The sequence below is a fragment of the Mixophyes fleayi genome, chromosome 4 (assembly GCF_038048845.1).
Source record: "Mixophyes fleayi isolate aMixFle1 chromosome 4, aMixFle1.hap1, whole genome shotgun sequence".
Taxonomy (NCBI): domain Eukaryota; kingdom Metazoa; phylum Chordata; class Amphibia; order Anura; family Limnodynastidae; genus Mixophyes; species Mixophyes fleayi.
The window spans coordinates 134,925,493-134,946,824 of NC_134405.1; the positions used below are offsets into that span (position 1 = coordinate 134,925,493).

General features: G+C 39.1%; 1 protein-coding gene across 9 annotated transcripts in view; it reads right to left on the minus strand.

Moving 5' to 3' along the window:
- HERC1 (HECT and RLD domain containing E3 ubiquitin protein ligase family member 1) overlaps positions 1-21,332 on the minus strand; it is a 237,658-nt gene that overhangs the window by 68,166 nt on the left and 148,160 nt on the right. For 8 of the 9 annotated variants that reach the window (XM_075208383.1, XM_075208382.1, XM_075208388.1 and 5 more), the window contains 12 exons: positions 21,189-21,241; positions 20,869-21,069; positions 20,518-20,692; positions 18,121-18,394; positions 13,868-14,081; positions 13,523-13,728; positions 7,275-7,402; positions 5,541-5,653; positions 5,167-5,364; positions 4,531-4,661; positions 4,214-4,413; positions 547-658 (listed from right to left, as the gene is read on the minus strand). In XM_075208383.1, the coding sequence (XP_075064484.1) occupies positions 547-658; positions 4,214-4,413; positions 4,531-4,661; positions 5,167-5,364; positions 5,541-5,653; positions 7,275-7,402; positions 13,523-13,728; positions 13,868-14,081; positions 18,121-18,394; positions 20,518-20,692; positions 20,869-21,069; positions 21,189-21,241 (2,005 nt within the window). The remainder of the gene's footprint in view (positions 1-546; positions 659-4,213; positions 4,414-4,530; positions 4,662-5,166; positions 5,365-5,540; positions 5,654-7,274; positions 7,403-13,522; positions 13,729-13,867; positions 14,082-18,120; positions 18,395-20,517; positions 20,693-20,868; positions 21,070-21,188; positions 21,242-21,332) is intronic. The other variant, XM_075208384.1, reaches the window with a different exon arrangement.

A 21,332-nucleotide genomic window follows, 5' to 3' on the forward strand; every position in this document is an offset into this window, starting at 1 on the left:
AAGGTGCATAAATACATTAGGTTAATTATTACTACATTATTTATGCTAGCAAAGGTAATTCTTACCAAAAAGTGGGTGGCTTCAAAGGGTCCAGTTCTGAGGCAATGGATAGATTTTGTCAACGAGACACTGACACAAAAGGTTTATGTACACCAGTCGTAATTTAATAGACAAATATGAGGAGGTGTGGAATAGATGGAAAATCTCTCCTTATGTTACACAGGGAATAAAAGAGGTGAGCCGCTCTTAGATCCTATGCCAGGGCCAGGCACCCAGCCACTATCATTCTAATACAGAGCCAATATTAGTCAAATACTTCTTTTGAATAATTTAATTTTTTCCCCAAAAAAAGTTTCTATTAAGTGAAGTATACTTCATGGATATATGCCACTCTTGCAGGCTACTGACTTATCACAAATATTATCTGCTGTTTATTGTAATTTGATAGTTTATATTTAATTGTATGACAAAGTTTTAAGATAAAAGAAATAAAAATTTCTTCAATCAAGAAAAAACAAAAGCACATGAGTGAGTCTGATTACTGACCTTGCTGGATGTTTGCTCCCTCCACTCTTCTAGTGATGCTGACCTGGACTGAAAGGTTTCCATAGAGGCCTGTGGAACAGTCCACACACACACCAAACCATTCTGACATCCACTGTAATATGATTTATAATATTAGTTGTTAGACAATTGTTTTTATCTTCATTTTCTATCTTCATAATTAGAAAAAAAAGGATTTGCTATTTATTACTGTTGATATTTTGCTGCAGTTTTATGGTTAATTGCAAAAAAATAACCAGGAACAACAAAGATCTTTCAAAAGCAAGTTTTCACCCTGAACTAGCACTGCTTTCTGGGTAACAGTCAGGTGACCATGTGATTTCACATTTGACACTTGAACCGCTGCATTTTGAGTGTTCTACGGGCTGTAGAGGACTGATGTTACAGACAGCTATGCAAATAATAGCTGAAAGAAGGTGTGTGGTGAAGGCAAAAACCAACTGGACAGATTATATGTCCATCCAATTAAGTCACCAAAACACTCCACAGCTATCTTGAACAGTCCATGTAATTGTTTGCTGTGCTTTCAAGTCATCTAGGAAGGAATGAGATAATAGTGAGAGATGTGAACACACAGACTATAATCTTTTCAAATTCATTCTTCAGCAGCCTTGTGGACAAAAAAACCTCTAACAAGTGTTCTCTGTGCCTTCAAGTCACCTAGAGCTGCAGGGTTCAGATGTAGAGTACAGATGATGGTCACAGGAGTGGCACCCACACGACTGTTACCCATTACAGTGAAAAACATCTACTTAAGTAGCATTCTTCCATAAACTGATCAGCTTTTCTGCATTACGAGAATGTAAAGGGTTTCTAAAATGCATACATTTTCATACTAAGCTCTGCAACCTACCTATGAATCTATGTTGGAAGGAATGAGTCAATATCTGGAGATGTGAACATACAGACTAACATCTATTCAATTTCATTCTTCAGCAGCCATGTGGATATGTTAAGACAACTTTAATAAGTGTTTCCCCGACCATACTACAGAAGATTAACAGGCTACAATACTGATTTTTAAACTATACAGATACATCTGTTGCTTGTTTTCCAGCTGTTTTTTAATTGTAACAATTTATATCCTTCTGATGACCCTCAAGGTGTAAGATTTATTGCATGCAATTGCTTAATTTAATGTCCTTTCAAGTTTATTTTTCAAATTATAAAGAAAAAAGTTAAATCCATTTCTCTAATTTCATTTTTGGGATATTGTTAACATTGGGGTAGAGAGGGCTCGTGCATGGAGAAGCAGATAGGTATAATTTAAACTAACAGAAGCTCCTCACCTTCTATACCCCCCGGCAATGGATCTTTAGTTTTTACTTAACAAAGTCCTATAGGAAGAGTCATAAAGAACCAAACAGGAAGAACCATTCTAAATCACACACTCCTCATTAACACAGAGCTTAAAATGGGGGTAGGAATGCAATATACCCCAAATAGAAACATGGATTAAATATAAGTGAAAAAAATCCTCAATCTTTCTTCCATTTTGGGGGACATTCCAAAGCTGTCCTAAGGGAAGGATACAATCAGGCACCACTGTATTCAAAACTTTCAGTCCAAAGCTAGCTTACATGGAGAAACACACATTGAAACAGTAAATTTTGTTAAAGTATAGACGGTGGACCATACTGTTGCCAAAAACAAATGTTCAACCAAGGCTCCATATATAGCCGCCCAGGAAGCGCTCACTGATCTGGTAGGATTGGCTGTGACTTTCTCATACTGGAAGAGACTGGGGCTTGTGCTTGAAGAGGCACCCAGGGCAGTCCGATGCAGTACCAGGACAGATCCTTGGTCTCTGGTCGAGGATCTGTGCAGCAGGCTAGGTGACCCTTCTTCGGGTCTCCTACACCACTATTGCTATCCTACCAAATAAATAAATAAAATGTCTTCACCCTACACTCTCTACTAGCATAACCTTGGGGATCTGCCCCCACATCACATTCTCCCACCTACTACCCTCTTCTCACCTACTCTATGGAGTTACTGCACTTGCACCTTTCACTTAATAGGCACCCCGACTCCGCCATGGCATAACACCTCTTTTTCCCTGGGTCTCAACCTTAAGGCCTTTCTGCATGGACAAGCAAATTTTAAATTTCCACCTGATATCGTTTGTGTGGGCAATTTCCCAGAGTTTTCTGAGCTTCACGATCGCCTGTGTTTACTGGCCTCCTCTTTTTATCAATACCTTCAGATACGTCACCCCCACAACACCCAAAAAGACCCAAGGACTCCCTGTACATCTACCCAACTGGAGACGTTCTATCTACTCCGGACCTCCTCCAAAGGACTTATTTCTACTTTCTATTTGCTTTTATTGCAACACAATCTCCCAGAAAATGAACCTTATGAGCTCTGCAGGGAGGAGGACGTGAACGAGATCTTGGATGTAAAGGACTAGGTGGCCATCTAAGAAGCTACGGCAAAATCCTCCATTTGTACTCCGATCAAGGAAAACGCCTATAAACTTCTCTTTGGTAGTATTTGGTCCTCTCCAGACTTAAAGCAATATATTGGCCCATTGCTCGAGAGGTTTGGCCAACAGGAACCCTGTGACTCGTTTTGTGGTGTTGTAAGAAAATTGAGCCCTTCTGGCGGAAGTTGTCTGATCTTATCCTTAGGATCATACGCCTCCCCTTCCTCTTTAATCTCTTCTTTAATCCCCATACTCGCCTACCTCCTGGAATCCCTAAACTGCTTTGGAAACTCCCAACACGCATTCTCACATCTGCAAGGTGCCGAATAGAACGGAATTGATAAAACACAGCCCCCCCCCCCCCCCCGTTACAACCCCAATCAACAATGTGTGGCAAATCTATAAACTATAACATATTACCAGCATACTCCATGACCGTCCCAACCAATTTCTATCTACATGGCAATCCTGGACAGAATTCTTTGACTAAGAAGAAGGAATTACACAAGCCGGTTTTCAGACTTGTTCTGAGAATGCTGGTTTACTATTCACATCTCCCCTCCCCTATTCCCCCCTGTCCCTCAATTCCTTACCTCCCCTGTCATCCTTCTTCTTCAACCCCCCCCATGGTGAAACCAGAGTGTTTCATCCTTACAACAGTCTAGACTGAATATTACCCTCCACCCTTATAAATTTGATCTGTTATATAGTCTATGTATTTGCACACCTTCTCTTTGTCCTACTTTTTTTTCTTTCAGTTTTCAGTTTCTTAAAGTTTACTGCTACCATTGGCAGCTCAGTGAAAAAAAACTCCCTACTTCATGGGCATTTAATAAATTTCGTAAGATTCGCTGGCTGAGGTGTATAGAATGTGAAGAGCTTCCGATTTCAATAATTCAAACAAAATGCCTACTACTTCAGCATGAGTCCTCTATACCCAAGAAAGAAAGAGAAATATATATCAATAACAATGGTATATCAATATAAAAAAGCAATTTTGGATGGAATTCCATTTTAATACTAAATAAAAAACTAAAAATAAATAAAATAAATAGAAGTAAAACTACTGTTAGGTGAAGGGAAGGGTTGCAGAGCATAGTAAGAAAATCAGGTTTTACAATGACTGAAAACTGACTGGAAGTTTGATGAACAGAAGTGCACAACAATTTTATACTAAAAAAGATAACCGATATACAGATAAGCCTTGCAAGGCACACTTACGTTCCTAATAAGAGCTGTGGGCTGTCCGCTTTCTCAGCCAATCCACACCAAGTTACTGTGTTGACATATGAAGGATGAGTCAGACAGTAGAGGGTTGTCCAGGTTTCACCTGAGTTCCCCCACAACTTTACAGTGTCCTCTTTAGCACAAGTAAGCAGCATCTGGCCTGTTGGATCCCACTTCAAACTCACAAACATTTCCTAGTAAATATGCACAAATTCAGCTTGAAGCAGACAAAAGGGGCACAACTACAAATTTCAAAACAAACTAATCTGTAGTGCTTGATGTTTACTTATTTATTAACAGATACAGCTCACCTTGTGTGCATCAATGAGGACAATTTCTCCTTTCTCCACTGGTTCCCTGTTTCCAATTAATAACTTCCCATCAGCATATCCAACAGCAAACGGACGATCTTCACTAAACCAAGCAATACAGGTAACAGCCACTGCCAAAAGTAGAAAAAAAACCTGTTGCAGTTTAAAACAAAAAATGTAAAAAGATGGATTCATTATATCAAGAATATTCCTAAACGCAAATGTAACTCTAGTAAGAAACATTACATGGCATATTACAAGTACACCATTGTGTATCAGTGCTGGGTGAAATGCACTGTTCTTACAGCATGTAGACAGGGCATATAGAATTGTTTGTGATGCTTTAGCCTGTACTGGAGTGCTACATCAATGGCACTCACAGAAGTGATCAACTGAGGAGGACAGAACTCTGATAACTGTGTGTTACAGTTTTTGTCTTTATAAGAATTAAGATTAGTACCATGTTTATTGATAGTGCAGTCCTCCTAGTGATCACAATTCTGAAGTCTATTCCTGTTGTGTACATGTATTAGTGGACCCAGGGCAACACACCACAAGTGGCTATATAACTACCTATAAGTGCCCTTCATATTATGTAGCATAAACTACCAAAAATTAGGTTATTATGTCACAAACCTTTTCTATAACAGTGCTCCAACTCCAGGCGGCACATACTGTTGGCATCGGTCACCTCAATTAGCCCCAAAGAGCCGTCCATGCGCCCTACCAACAATGACTCTGGTAGATCACCCGGCCATGCTCCTCCAGGGCTCTGCTCTGGCCACATGATAGATGAAACCCAGTGAGGCTGAACATCTACAAGACCTTTTCCCCCTGATGCATACAGGTTTGGGACAAAGAGAACAATATTTGTACTATAGCATTGGCAAATACCATTGTAAAACGTTAGCAAATAAAAAACCTGTCAAATATGTTAAACATGGTTCATATACATATAAAGACCATACACAAATTAAAAAAATAAGCACTCATTTGTAGGATGTAGATACCATTGACTTGCCAGATGTTTATTGTCTTTTCTAAAGCTCCAGCCAGATATCGCCCACTAACACTCCAGCACACAGGAGATAGGGTGGGATCGGCGTCTTCTGGGGTTCCCTCTCTGGGTGGAAAATAGAATTATAGTAAGTAAATAAAGTGGCTAAACATACGCTCATTCATTAATGACTTGTACACCTTTTTTCTACCACAATAAATCAGGCATTATTTTCATATAAAGGTCCAACATATCATTATATGTCTCTAAAAAAATTTTTTATTTTTTTTTTTCAAACTCTAATATAAATGCACCATTTTGTGCTATCCAATAAAATAATTGCAGAGTTTCCGAACCCCCCATGCTCAACAAACAATCTAGTAAAATAAAGTAACAGTGCTGGGAGCTCATATAAATGTGTGTATAAAAGTACCAAATATCTTTACAATTATAATGATGTTCAATTATGGAAGAACCATTTCACACAAAAGGTTGGCTTATTACAAAATAGAATTTTTTGCGTATCGTAAAATCTGTTTCTCTTAACCCATTTGGGGGACACTGATCACCATGGGGTACAGAGGGCGCTGTGCGGGGAGTAAGGCACTAAAGCTAACACACTTGTCTGGCCTTCTCCACCACCCTCCCCCTCCTCCCCCTATGCCCCATGGATGAAAATAGATCAGTTTATTAGCTAGCAAACCATCAAGGAGAGGACAAAGTCACAACCAACAAGAACATTCAACCAAAACAGTCAGAACAAGGGATGGGAGCGCGCGCATTCACCCCCAGACGGATTTTACAGTGAGTAGAAAAAATCCTATTTTCTCTGGCACGACCATTGGGGGAACACTGCTCACATGGGGGACTTTCCAAAGCTGCCCTTATGGGTGGGTACGCACAGACTGAGCTGCACGTAAAACTTTTTGGACAAAAGTAGCGTCTTTGGACGCAAAGACATTGAAGGGGTAGAATCTGGTGACATGTGGATGGAAGAACAGGTAGCTGCCCGACCAAAGCACCATGAATCACCACCGAGGAGAGGTCCAACCTGGTGGAGTGAGCAGCAAGACAGTCAGGAACTGGACATCCCTCTGAGAGATAAGCCTCACGAATAGTAGTAGTAATGCATCATGCGACCATCTGTTTTGTGACAGGCCATCCCCGTTTGCAGACATCGTATAACTCCAGGAGACTATCAGTCGTTCGCACTGAGCCGTGCGAACCACATAGATCTGCAAGGCTCGAATCACGTCCAACAGAGGAAGAGAATCCTGACTACCAGATTGCAGGTCCTGGGGCAACGCAGGGATAACAATATCCTGGTTAATATGAAATTTGGAGACCACTTTGGGCTTGAGTAGTACAAAAAAACAAAGAAAACAGCACTCTCTCAAATGATTTTATTACCTTTTTTTTGGGAGTCAGACCCATTCCCTCATAGGTACTGCATACTTTGAAAATGGAGACTCAGGAAAGTTTTATTTGTGACACCCTGAGGCACACATCCACAGGCTTCCTTACATGGGGCACAGAGGGGAAGGAGCAAGTTAGACAAGTCTTTAGTTGCAGTAGTGCATTACTCCCAGAACAGTGCCCTCTATAACACAGGGTAAGCAGAGTTCCCCAAATGGCATGATAGACAAAACTAATTTGCTAGGGTTCACTCACTCAGCACCATAAATCACAGTTAGCAATAAATAATGGAAAAAACTTCATACTGGAGCTTGTGTGAGGCTCTACTCACGGTTTCTGGAAGACACAAGTCTGCTGCAGGGAATATTGGCTCCTAGACACATTCCACACTCTAAAAGTACCATCACTGCCACTTGTAGCCAATAACCCCTTCTTACTGCACCACACAGAGGTCATCACCTGAAAATCAGAGATTACATTTTTTTTAAATTATATTATCACCATTTAGGGTCATGAGCAGCATATGTTACCACTGCTACTGCTGTATGTCAATGGCTTATTGGTATTTATACGTTAGTACATATCCATATTTTCAAATAGTTTATATTCGTATTACATAAGTCACCAAAAGATAGTGGAAGGCATACTTTAAGCAAAAATGAGATTTTCAGTTTCTCTTAGTCCACAGGAGGACACTGAAACACATTTGGGGGTATACAATGGGTGATCCAGAAGTAAAGGGACACTTTAAACAAAAAGTGTTGCGAGGATAGCACTACCCCTACTATGCCCCTTCTATAGGAACTATCATTCCAGTATTTTTAATAACAAGGCCCAAAAGAGAGGGCCTAACAAGGTCAACTAGAAAAACCAAAACAGACAAGAATCAGAATAATAAATGAGCAGATTGAAAGCTTCATCAGAACTATTTAAACTAGCAGAGGGGGGCAGTGAACTAAACAGGTAAAAAACAATCTGCTCCCCCAACCAAGAGGTATCGTTTCTGCAGGATACTAGTACAGAAAACATATCCACAGCAACAGAACACCATGCAGATCAAAACAAAATAAACAGAAAGAGAAATAAACATAGAATATAGGAACAGAAGATGAGCACACAAAATTCTTAGAGCTATGTGTGCTAATGATAGAAGCTTAGGAAATAAAATTCCAGAACTAATTGCTTTAATGACAAGGAATGATCTGGATATTGTGGCTATTATGGAGTCATGGTGCAATGACTGGGACATAGCTATACCGGGATATACTTTATTTAGGAAGGACAGAGTGGAAAGAATCGGAGGAGGGGTAGCAACATATGTGAAAAAAAGCATAAAGACGACTTTAATACAAGGCATTGAAGAAAAAACTGAGGTCCTTTCGGTGACCATAGAAACGAGGGACAAGGCTATTCATTGTACTGGGGTGATCTAGAGACCACCAGGTCAGGAAGACAAACTGGACAGGAATTTACTGCAGGACATCAATAAAATGACTTTAAAAGGAGAGGTAATAATCATGGGGGACTTTAATCTACCTGATGTGAACTGGGAGGAGTCTTCAACAAGTTCCACTAGAAGTAGGGACATTAGTATAAAGACAGAGACCGACTCATACCACAGAAAAACAAAGGTGTTAGATTTTATGAAGGCTGACTTTGTAGAGATGGGAAAATATGTAAGTGACTCTTTGGCAGAGTGAAAGAACTTGAAAGGAGTGCTGGAGAAGTGGGAAAAATTAAAAAGTGCAATACTTAAAGCAACAGACTTATGTATCAAAAGGGTTAAGAAAAGTACAAGGAAAAGGTTTGCCAAAAGAAGTAGCAAGTATTGTGAAAGAAAAAAAGATGGCCTTTAGGAAATATTAGAATAATGAAGACAAAGAGGTGCATCTTGCTACACAGGAGGATAAGAAGGCAATCAGACGTGCAAAGGCAAAAGCTGAAGAGAGAATGACCCAGTCAGTAGGTAAAAAGGGCAAAACTTTTTTCAGTATATAAGTGAAAGAAGAAAAACAAAAGGAGGAATAATAAGACTAAAGAGAGAGTGAGAGTCTTGTTGAGGGAGAAAAGGTAGTAGCAGATCATCTTAATTATTTTTGTCTAGTGTTCACTACAGAAAGCGTGGGGAAGGGACCACAGTTAAGTTGCAAGTATACTCATAAAAATGAGGTAGATACAAGTACATTTACACAGGAGAAGGTCCTAACAGAGCTCTCAAAACTGAAAGTGGATAAATCAATGGGGCCAGATGGGATACATCCAAGGATACTAAAAGAGCTTTAAAGGGGTGTTGGTAACACCATTAACAGAATTATTCAGTCAGTCACTAGCTACAGAAGTAATTCCAGTGGACTGAAAACGAGCGAATGTAATCCCACTACACAAAAGTGGAAGTATGGAAGAGGCGAGCAACTACAGACCAGTGATCAGCAGTAAGAAAATTGATGGAAAGAGTTGTAGAATATCTCAAATCCAGTAACTTACAGGATCCCAAACAGCATGGATTTACTGGAGGCAGATCATGTCAAACAAATCTTATTGACTTTTTTGACTGAGTAACTAAAGTAATAGATCAAGGAGGGGCTGTAGATATAGCTTACCTAGATTTTAATAAGGCTTTTGACACTGTCCCACATCATAGACTGTTAAATAAACTTGAAAGCTTGGGATTGGATTCAAAGATGGTGGAATGGATAAGATTTTGGTTTCAGGATAGAAATCAGAGAGTTATAGTAAATGGAGTACATTCACAGAAGGCAAAGATTACCAGTGGAATACCCCAAGGATCTGTACTTGGACCAGTGCTTTTTAATATCTTTATTGGAGACATTGCAAATGGTATTGAAGGGAAAGTATGCTTTTTTGCAGATGACACAAAGATATGCAACAGGGTAGCACACCAGGAGGGGTAAACCAAATGATTGATGATCTAGGTAGACTAGAGGAATAGTCAAGAGAGTGGCAACTACAGTTTAATGCCAAAAAATGCAAAATCATGCACTTGGGTCTCAAAAACCCAAAGGCTAAATATAATATTAGTGGCACTATAATGGAAACTACTGAGGAGGAAAGGGATCTAGGAGTCCCTAGTTCAGGTGACTTAAAGGCAGGTAAGCAAAGCAACAAAGCAATGAGGAAGGTAAGTCAGATGCTTGGTTGCATAAGGAGAGGAATCAGCAGCAGAAAGAAGTAATAATGCAACTGTATAGGTTATTGGTACGGCCTCACCTAGAATACTGTGTTCAAATCGGAAGGCCATAACTCCAGAAGGATATAAATAGATTAGAAACTGTACAAAGAAGGGCAACTAAAATGGTGCATGGTCTACAACACAAAACTTACCCGGAAAGACTAAAATAGCTTAATATGTATAGTTTGGAGCAGAGAAGGGAAAGGGGGGACATGATAGAAACTTTCAAATATATCAAGGGTTTGAACAAAGTACATGAGGGAAACATTTTTCAAAGGGAGAAAAGCACTAAAACACGAGGACATGCACTGAAACTGGAGGGAAGTAGGTTCAGAGGAAATTTGAGGAAAAACTACTTCAGAAAAATGGTAGTGGATAAGTGGAATAGCCTCCCATCAGATGTGGTAGAGGCTAATATAGTAGAGCAGTTTAAACATGCCTGGGATAGACATAAGAATATACTTATAAAGAATAAGTGATCAAATAAGGTTTAAGGTTACCATAGGTTAATAAAACAATGGGCAGACTAGATGGGCCAAGCGGTACTTATCTGCCGTCAAATTCTATGTTTCTATGACAAACAGCAAACAATCAGAGCAAAGGGTGGAGCGCAGTGTCCCCCAATGGACTAAGAGAAACTGATTTTACAGTTAGTAACAAAAATACAATTCTCTTTGGGGGGAAACTGCAACACATTGGGGACATACCAAAGCTGCCCCTAAGCGAGGGATTGCTCTGAAACAGCTGCACGCAAAACCTTGTGCCCGAAGCAAGCATCCTGAGATGCACAGCCCTGCAACCTGTAGAATTAGAAGGTGTGGACAGACGATCAAGTAGCAGCCCGGTACAACTGTTCGGCTGAAGCACCAGATCTACAGACTCCAATGGTTCAAAGGGCTCTCTATTAAGGGCCCAGAGTATCAGATTAAGGTACCACAGTTCAACCGGGTGCACAGAAGGGGGTTGAACATGAAGAACCCCCTGCAGGAAGGTCTGGACATCCTTCATACTTCACACATATGATGGAAAAAGATGGACAGCGCTGAAACCTGCATCTTTAAAGAAGATAAGCAGAGACCATTGTAGAGACCTGTCTGAAAGGAGGAGATTAGTTGACAGCTCATAAGTGTCCGTTATGATCACCCCTTCCGATTCCATGTCATGTGTCCAAAAGTATGAGTCAGTAAAACCAACGCGTTTCGACTAGGGTGCGTACTAAACCCACAGTCTTGAATCGCAGTGGATTTCCGGAGGATATGAGCGTCAAGCCTCTCTTTTGTATGGGAAGGCATAGATGGGCGTTTCTTGTGTTCGGAACAACTAAAAAGATTCCCCGATCTCATAGCAATTTAGCAATTAGCAATTTAGCAATTGAAAAAGACTTACTATAAGTCAAAACGCGTTGGTAATACTGACTCATACTTTTGGACACATGACACGGAATCGGAAGGGGTGATCATAACGGACGCTTTTGAGCTGTCAACTACCTGGACCATTCCGTTTCTCTGAATCTTATTTGGTATGAGTCTAATTTTATTTTCTGTGTTTGTGTATGATCTGTATTAATGAAGATAACGCGCTAGATCGCTTTCTCATCTCTTTTTCGAGTTTCATTGTTTCTGATGAGAACGGGCAAGAAGTTCCACATGAGATTATATTGTTTGGCTCTAAAAACTCCAGATTCTTGTTAGCATATTAGCATGAGGAGTGGGATAAGTGTATGATGAACACGGGTGTTTGATTGAAATACTACTCTGCTTTCAACATGGCGTCAAGGGACAAAGAGACTTTTTTTACTATACAACGATTTTATAAGATCTATTTCATTTATGGTTTAGACATACTTCACTATGAAAGTGTTATGTATTTACAAGTTGATTTAGGAGGAATGGATGTTCAGACACATGAACAAGTATTCTGTTGCCGTTCACCTATTTCTGAATAGAGAAGATATATCGTTTTGGTGTGCATAAAGGGAGCGCCTGATGTATGTAAACCCTTTTTATCTTTCAATATTCTGTTTTGTTAGAGATTGGTGATATCTCTATTATTACATACTTGGCAGCAAACCAAGTGGAGCGCTAGGAATAAAATTCTCCTTTTTACATCCACAGATCTTGCGGACAGAAAAAGCTTCCGTTCTAAGGCTAAGAGGTAAATGTGCTGCCCGCAGCACAAATACCTTCTGTCTATCCTACGAATTGTTAGAAACAATAAAAAAAACAACAACTATATTGCAGCAAGTACTGCAGAGCAGTACAGTATCAGCACAACTCCGTGAATTACACTGGGGCTAGTAGTGGTTGCAGAGGTGTGGAGTCAGCAGCATGTTAATTTAGTTAACTGTTTAAGTGCCAAACTCCATACACCCTCATACAACCCCACGATAGCAGTGTCTCCCAGACAGGATGATTGAGAAATGGAGATTTTCTGCCTACTGGCAGTGAAAACAAGATCACCCATCTGGTCAAAATCAACTAATGGGGCAATCACAGAGGCCAATCTGTTAGCAAGGATCTGTGCAAAAAACTTTGATACCTACATTGAATAGAGAGCTGGGCCTGTAACTGCCACAATTGTTAGTATTCTGGCCCAAGTTAGGAATCCAAACTATCTCCACCCTGGTGGCGGCCCAATCAAATATGCAGCCCCCATGATAGTTAAACAGATCTTTCAGCATGGGAGTGAAGACACCCCCGAACATCTTGTAATGGTGTAAACTCATGGGGGCTGGCACTGTTGTGTTGCAAACTTGTTTTAATGCCTTAAAAAATTTCTTCCTCTGTAATTTCTTTATTGAGCTGTCTAATTTATTTGCATGCTTGTGAGATGTGGCAAGTGGCAGGCTCAGAAGGAGCTTTGTATTTTATCTTAGAGATCAGTTATTGCTGGATTAAGGTTGTACAGACAGGTATTAAAGTTCCAGCAATAAATTGCTATCCTTTTTGTGTCAAATTGTAAACAGCAGCTAGAATATTTTATGGACATGATCCTATGTTACATATTAAATGTAAAAAATGTAAATCAAGGCACTGTATTGATGCACAGAAAGTGGAGACTAGCTGGGTGATTGACTCATGTCTAAAGCTGGCAAGACAAACTGTGGTAATTGTAAATTTGCACAATACAACAGTGTTCATGAAAATATTTTTTTATATTAACTTGGCAAAATATATTCAATTTAAATGTTGTACTAAAATATATATTTTCATACAAGTTGAAATTATTTTTGTTTTATTCCAGGATAGTCAAAAACAAGACCCTGAGACAAACTTACCAGTGGGTTTGGATCAATAAACCAAAAAAAGGAGAAAAAATGCTGGGTATCCTTAAAAGAAAACAGAAATACAGATTGATGAATTTGGAAGAGAATGCTATACAAGACTCACTCTGTTCTGATGTGCCTCCAGTTTGGTGAAGGAACATTTTCTCAAGTCTCCAGCCATATCAGCAAGAGTCTGTGGGGAAGTCTGATTATCACGATCATAGGCAGCTAGGGTGCGTACTAACTGCTGAGCAGCCCACTGGCGGTGCTGTGAGGAAAGCCGTGAAGAGAGGCAGCAGGCAGCCAATGCGTTTGCCAGTTCTAAAGGACCTGCAGTATAACAATGACAGAAGAGGATGAAGGACACTACTGAAAAGCATCCAATATTTAATGTGCTCCAAACACAAGGAAAAACTGATACTTCTGTTTGTCACATTACAAAGCAATAAATACATATAAAGACTTGTACCTCTCTTTTCCATTTCTGCCTTGTCATAATTTGGTCGCAGTCTAGCCCCTTTATCTGCAAGCAGTGCTACCAGCGCTTGTGTAACCACAAAGTTAGGGGAGGTGACCAGCTTGTTTTCTTCAGCAATACCTCGTAGAAAACTGGGCAAGAATTTCCTCTGAACTGGGTCATCCACAGTAGTCAGATTAACACCAGTTGCTGCAGATATTAAATTCTGAAAAAATACAGCAAGATGAATATAGAGACAGTTACCAACTTTAGGAAATGTATTTCAGACTCTTGATTATGCAACAAAAACAAATTAGTTAAAGAAACAGATGACAAGGGACCGAGAGATGCCTAGGAACTGTATAAGCTATTCAAATATATTACTTTCACAGCTTATATATCTAAAAACTCCATACAATACAGAGCGTTAAAGGGGCAACAACAAAACACTAGTTAAAAGATTGGCATAGAATATTCAAGAACATATTGAGGAATATTTATGAAAACTTGTGCACAGGTAATGAGTAAAAATATGAGCTTAAACCCATAGCAACTTACAGTCCATTAGATAGGACTGAAAGAACCAATTGAACAAGAACTGTACTTAAACTTAAATCCCATCATAACGAGCATTAACTTTTTGGGATTGGACCAGATAGGTTAGCCTTTTCCCCTCACGCACATCAATGAGCCTTGGGCACCCATGACCTTTTTACCGGTTCTCCTTCCTTGCATCACTTTTCGTAAGTACTAACCACTGCATACCGGAAACACCCCACAAGACCAGCTGTTCTGGTGCTACTCTGATCTAGTCATCTAACCATCACAATTTGGTCCTTGTCACAGTTGCACAGCACAGATCCTTATGCTTGCCATTTGTCCTGCTTCCAAGACATCAACTTCAACAATTGACTATTCACTTGCTGCCTAATATATCCCATCCCTTGACAGGTGCCATTGCAACGAGATAATCAATGTTACTCACTTTACTTGTCAGTGGTATTAATGTTGTGGCTGATCGGTGTATATACATGAAAAATAAGTGTATATCCATATACATTGTAAAACAATTCTGTAGGGTGCTATTGCAGAGCCAGGCCTCATACAGCATAACTAATAAACGTTAGTACTAAAATTAGCAATAAGTGTAAGTGACAGAACTCAGTGGCTAAATAAAGTCAGTACTCAATATCAATAAGAGAAAAGAGTACAGTGACAGATCAGAGTGACAATTGATGACTACTCAATGATATACATATTATGAAAGGAGAGCACATACATACATCACACAGGCACTATAACAGACTAAATAAAGATGCATATAAATCAAATGGTCAAATGCAAAACAATTTCCAAGTTCAGAGCAAGAGAGCAACTCCTAGAACCTCAGATGTATGGGTAGCCTGTGAGTTCTGAGATTTTCCAGACAGCAACGTCTACCAAGGAGAAGATGCTGCTACTGGGAAAAGCACCTCCTCTGGTTTATTAGTCCAATCATGTTGCTATCCCTGGAGATAGATCCCCTTACCATGATTGTACTCAGAGTGAGGCTTATATTGTGAAGCCCGAACCTGCCACTGTAGAAGCCACTGGAGGTCTTGCTTGATCGATTTGAACGGTTTCTGATTGTCAGACAAGTCTCAGTCTACATGAAAGAGACTGGAGACTTGCGAGTGCCGCAGGTTCCAAAGTGCGGTCAGGCGCTACGCTCTTAAAATCGCTGCCACCAGGTCACTGTTTGTCTACAGCTGACCAGGTGACCTATCCAAGGGGCTTTTAGGGAAGAGACAGGCGCGACAGAGAAGCACTGAAACGTCAATTGTACCCACTCTCAATACAGTTGGGCATTCATAGAGAACACTGCTATTGTTAAAAATAAGAAATAAATGAAAATTACTGAAAATTAATTTGCTACACAATAGCTCCAAAAAGAGTGTTCCCTGCTCTATGGGCACTAAAGAAAAAATGTAGGAGCTATTGGTGGAGAGGTATAGGAGGGGAGGAGCTTGAATTACAACAAGGTTATAGATAGAATTAGTTTATTAATGATTACTTAAGCCCACTTTACTTCAAGAATAAGCACTGTCCCCAAATAGGAAGTAAGAGAAAGAAGAAATATATTAGAAATCAATTTCTTCTAAACAGCCTGACTAAGAAGTATAAAAAACTAATTTAGGACCTTAAACTGGGTCTGAACTATTGATAAAGTGAGGGAGCTTGCATGAGTGGAGGTAAATATGTTCTGCCATTCATTACCGGTGAGGGGCCAGGGTCCCTATGCCAGGCCTTTAAAAACTGTGGAGATGAATGTGACATGTCTAAAAGCATTTTGTATAGGATGGCAATAGAATGTCTTGGGGTAGTGGGAGCTAAACACATTACTTCAAAAAGTGTTGGGTCCTTTCCAAAATCTGTGATGTGTCCTGAAGAGAGAAAATATGTAGCTGAGAGTAAGCGCATTGATCAAAAGAAAACACAACGAACTTCTCTTTTATGTCTAGGAATGTGAACATACCGCCAGGACCAACCAGCTAACTAACCCGGGTCACCCCAGCTCTAGTCCAAGAGACCTCTGAAGGCCCGGAGGAATATCCGGATTGCAAATAATAGGTGTAAGTGGGGAGAAATTGGAGGAGAAGTTGCTTTGGATTTGTAACTGCCTCCAACAGTCAAGAGTTGGCCTATTGTGGGATGCAATATTTTAGGGAACTTAGAGAGCTAAGGCAAGATATAGGGGGGAATTCAATTCCACCTAAAGTACAGCCGCGTAAAACCTATTACCATTATTACGGTAATATTAACCCAGCTTTCTGCTCGCAGCTCAGGGAGGTGCGAGCTAAAAGCCGGCTTTGAAACTATTGTAATAACGGCATTTAAGCGCACTATTACCATGACAACGGCAATAGTGTGTAGGCCACGTTATTTTTTACAGTAACGTGGCCAATGGAATTCCCTCCATAAAGTGAAGTTGAAGAATCAGAATTTTCCAACATCGTTCACAGTTCCTCACTTTCTATTAACAACCAATTCAAAACTCTCCTAAGCTTTATAGTTTTGTAATAGAGGGAAAGCAAAGATAATGGACTCCTGCCCAAATTCACAAATTTTCCCCTGAAGCTTCTGCAGCCTACTGGAGATGCAACTCGAGTCCAGGGACCCTTTTGCACATATGATGGGATTGCCCGAAACTCGGTGCGTATTGGAAAAGCGTTAATTAGTCTATCTAGAGAAATTGTGGGACTACACATTCCGGATGATCACGCGTTTTGGCTTCTCTCACTTCATAATTCCTCCATACCCACTTACAAATAGTCTCCCTTAAAACATTTGAATAATGCCACAAAGACTATTATTCCCCTTCACTGGCGGTCCACTGTACCCCCTTCTGTCACAGAATGGTTCACCAGAATTAATTACTATCTTTCTATGGATGAGATTACTCTTTCAGATCAAGATAAAGAATTTTCCCCTACCTGGTTTCTTTGGAAGGAATGTAAGGACACTCCTTAGGATGCAACCTTACTTTTTTTAAAAAAAACAAAACAAACAAAAACAAAGAAATACAGTTGTTTAGCCTCACTCGGCCTCCATCATGATTATTCGGTTGATTTCACGAACTCAACATCTAATACTATGTCCCCCTCCTTCTTTCTGTCGTATTCTTTCCCTCTTCTCCCTTTCTCTTCCCCTTCTTATGTACGACCAGGCCTTCGGTGGTGGTGGTGGTATGTATGTATGTATGTATGTATGTATGCACAAAACATACACACACACACACACATATATTATATATATATATATATATATATATATATATATATATATATATATATACATATATATATACACACACACACATATATATACATATATATATATATATATATATATATATATATATATATATATATATATATATATATATATATATATATATATACACACACACATATATACATACACATATATATACATACAAACATATATACACACGCACACGCACACACACACACACACACACGAGTCGAGGAAGCAAACACACTGGTAAGATATTTGTGCTGTGATAGGGGAGCATATGAATTTTGCTATGCATTCTTATCAGAACTTTGTATCATAAAAAAACACATCAAAGTACTATACAGAAGTCAGAAGCAGTCAAATAAAATGACAACTAAGAATTTCTAAATGTATAATAAGAATATTTTCAATGTATCTTAATTTTAATTGTTAACCGCAGGTGATAAAAGTTCAAAAAAATGTCTGACCTGTGTACAAAGTTGAACAAGAAGTCGGGCAGCACTGGGTGTACTAGATGCCAAACAGCCCACGGCTGTACTCAGGTATGCTAGGCATGAGATGGGTTTACTGGTCTTGCTGTGCATACCACGGGAGCGGTCTACAGAATTAGACATAGTATTTGAAGGGCTAGTGGAGAGTCCGGCTCTACCTGCAGCAGCCAAGCACATGAGGCGCACCAGAGTGCGGATATCTGTTAGACCCAAAGATTCCAGACCTGCGGCAAGACTGCAACTAGATCCACTGGATAAAGAAACATACCATTATATTTTACTTTGATAATATAAAATAGAATTATAGATCTAATATTTTCTACTGGTGAGAAAATAATTACAGGCTATTACTGTAATAAACAATATGATACTTCCATTAGTGACATATACAACTTTGAAAATCTAGTTATCAAATGAAATGTTTTAATGGAAATGACGTAGTATTTAAAAACACAAAGATGACACATTTACATCAATTACAAAAAAGAGAGAAAATAGAATTTGTGTATCTGGGGCACTCTACTAGCACAAGATCAATAATGTTATTAAAATGGTAAATCTTTATTGAAAAGTGTTAAAAACATATAGCGAAATATTAAAAGAGGGAAAAATATTTATATTGATGAGTTAAATATTAACTATTAAGGTTCCCAATAAATGTATTTGTACTTTTGTTATAAGGACCTTAACACTCCTTTAGCTAAGATGGACATTGTGTTCTCTCTTTTAGATACATTGTAATAACGGCATTGTAATATATTTGTTTAGAGAACAAAATTGAGTTTATACTATTTAGTGCTCTCCACAAGTTGATCCATTGTTACACAAACCAAGGTTCCCATAATTTAAATACTAACTACTTTAAGTCAATAGTGTTTTAAACTTAAAATATTACCTATAAAGTGATGATGTAGACATTGATTGTATTCACAATTATCAATGATATATGTTATAACAAGGACAGCGAACCAGCAGGGTAGCTTCACTACCCTTTTAGCAGTATAATATTTAACTCATCAATATAAATATTTTTTCCTTTTTTTAATATTTCGCTATATGTTTTTAACACTTTTCAATATTGATTTACCATTTTAATTACATTATTGATCTTGTGCTAGTAGGAGTGCCCCAGATACACAAATTCTACTTTCTCTCTTTTTTTGTAATCCAATGTTTACATTTTCAATGTATACTTGTATATAACTATACTTCCATAGTGGGGTCTAGCCAAAACTCAGTGCGGTGTTTTCTTCATTGACTAACATTTACATTGATGCCAGTCCACGGTGGGTATATGAATGTCTTGCATTACAAGGCTTTTTACATTTTAGACTGAACTGTTCATTTAGTCAACATTTCTGACCAGTGTAAAAGTTCTGTGACCAAGATATAGTATAACATTTTATTAAAGAAGCACTGTAGTGCCAAATAAAGTAAACAAACACATCAAAATGGTTCACAAAATGTTGTAAACAAGATTGATTCATCTAACTACTGTGCATGCTGATCTTCTTTCCAATTGTCCTGATGCAGTGTACAGGCATATTACACTTGATCTGAGCTATAAATATACATTTAGGACTGGTATGAAGAGGTACCTATGCTGTATTTACAATAATATATTAACATTTGTAAACCAAATAATAGTATATAGCCCTAGATATTTCAGGTAGTGAGGGTCATTTTTTAAAATGCAAAACTTCATGCCTATTTTTGAGCAAAAAAAAGAACCTGTTTTTTTGAGAGAGCGCATGGATTTGTGAGCCACAATGGCACTGTCTGCATGGTTTCAAAATGTAGCATCTTCTGCCAAGTGTAGGCTAGGTGCATGAATAGGATTATTTAACACAGATTCAATGGGTGGAGAAGGTACCCTTGGTTAGGGGGATTCAGAGCAGTGACATGTAAAAAAGACAGTACAGAAGCCTCCTCACTCCTGTGGTTTCATTTTTCAGCACTAAACAATGTGAAACCAAGCAGTATTTAAAGAAATAAAAACCCTGAAGTGTTTAATGAAGAAGGTGTTGTTCCTTAAGTGTTAGTAGCCTGAAACTAAAAGTGACTTTTTTTTTACTCTACATACCATGCTTTACCAGCCAGACACACAGAACACTTTTACAGGACCATTTCCAAAATTCTGAAGGGGGGTGCTTAACGGGTGTGCTATTTGTAATGGGTGAGAGGACAATTTGTGCAAATTAAAATGTATTGAGCACCTGCAGATTTTGCAGTTTGTAATTGACCTTTACTCCAATAACCAGTTTGTTTCACATGAATGAAAACATATAACAATAACAAAGCTGGCAATTTCCCATTAGACATTATTATTATTATGACAATTGCAGCAATGAGCTCAGAGAGAAGAGTACAGACCTAACGGACAGCAGTGAAAGTGCACGCATCACCATAGTACGAGCCAGCAGGACCTGAGCAGCAGCTATAACCCTCCTTAATGCCATCACGCGGTCATGAGGATTTACCAGAGCTGCTGCCTGCTCTCCCAGAGTTATCCGGCCGGAGGAGCTCTTCTCCAAAGCACCTTGGCAGCCTAGGAAGGAATATAGGCTAAACATTGAAGAGACAGTAGGTAACAGATTACAGGCACACCAGTAATCAAAGACTGAAGGATAGTCAATATCTCACCAGGTAAACATCACCATATTAAATACTACTAATTTCCAACTGGGAAAACAGAAGTTGTTGTTAATCCACATCCCAAGGTACCTATTTGCATTAGTGTTTCCTCCATGCTGTTGGTAGCTGTTACCATGGCTACAGATGCCCCAAGTGGGTCACTGTCTGGAAACTGCACCGGCTCTGGTACAATCCTGCGGTCACTTAGGCCAAGGGGTCCAGCTAGAAGTTCAAACTCCTCTTCTCCGGTCAGCTTATCATCCTCGTCAACATCTAACATGTCCCAGTCTTCTGTGTATCAACAACAGGTTAGAGGTAACAATGAAGCCATTTGGACATTTTATTGGTTGACACAGATTTTTAAATAGGTCAGTTCAAAACTCAAGTTATAATGAACAGAATTATTTTACCTTCATAAACACTGTCTTGTTTGCCAATCAGATCAGGAGCATGTCCTTTGTACCTAAGGCAAAGACAGTTTTCTTCATAAGTGACTTGTCTCACACCATGCTGTGAATGTGCTCAAAAATGAGAGCATGCTTTGACATTTTGGC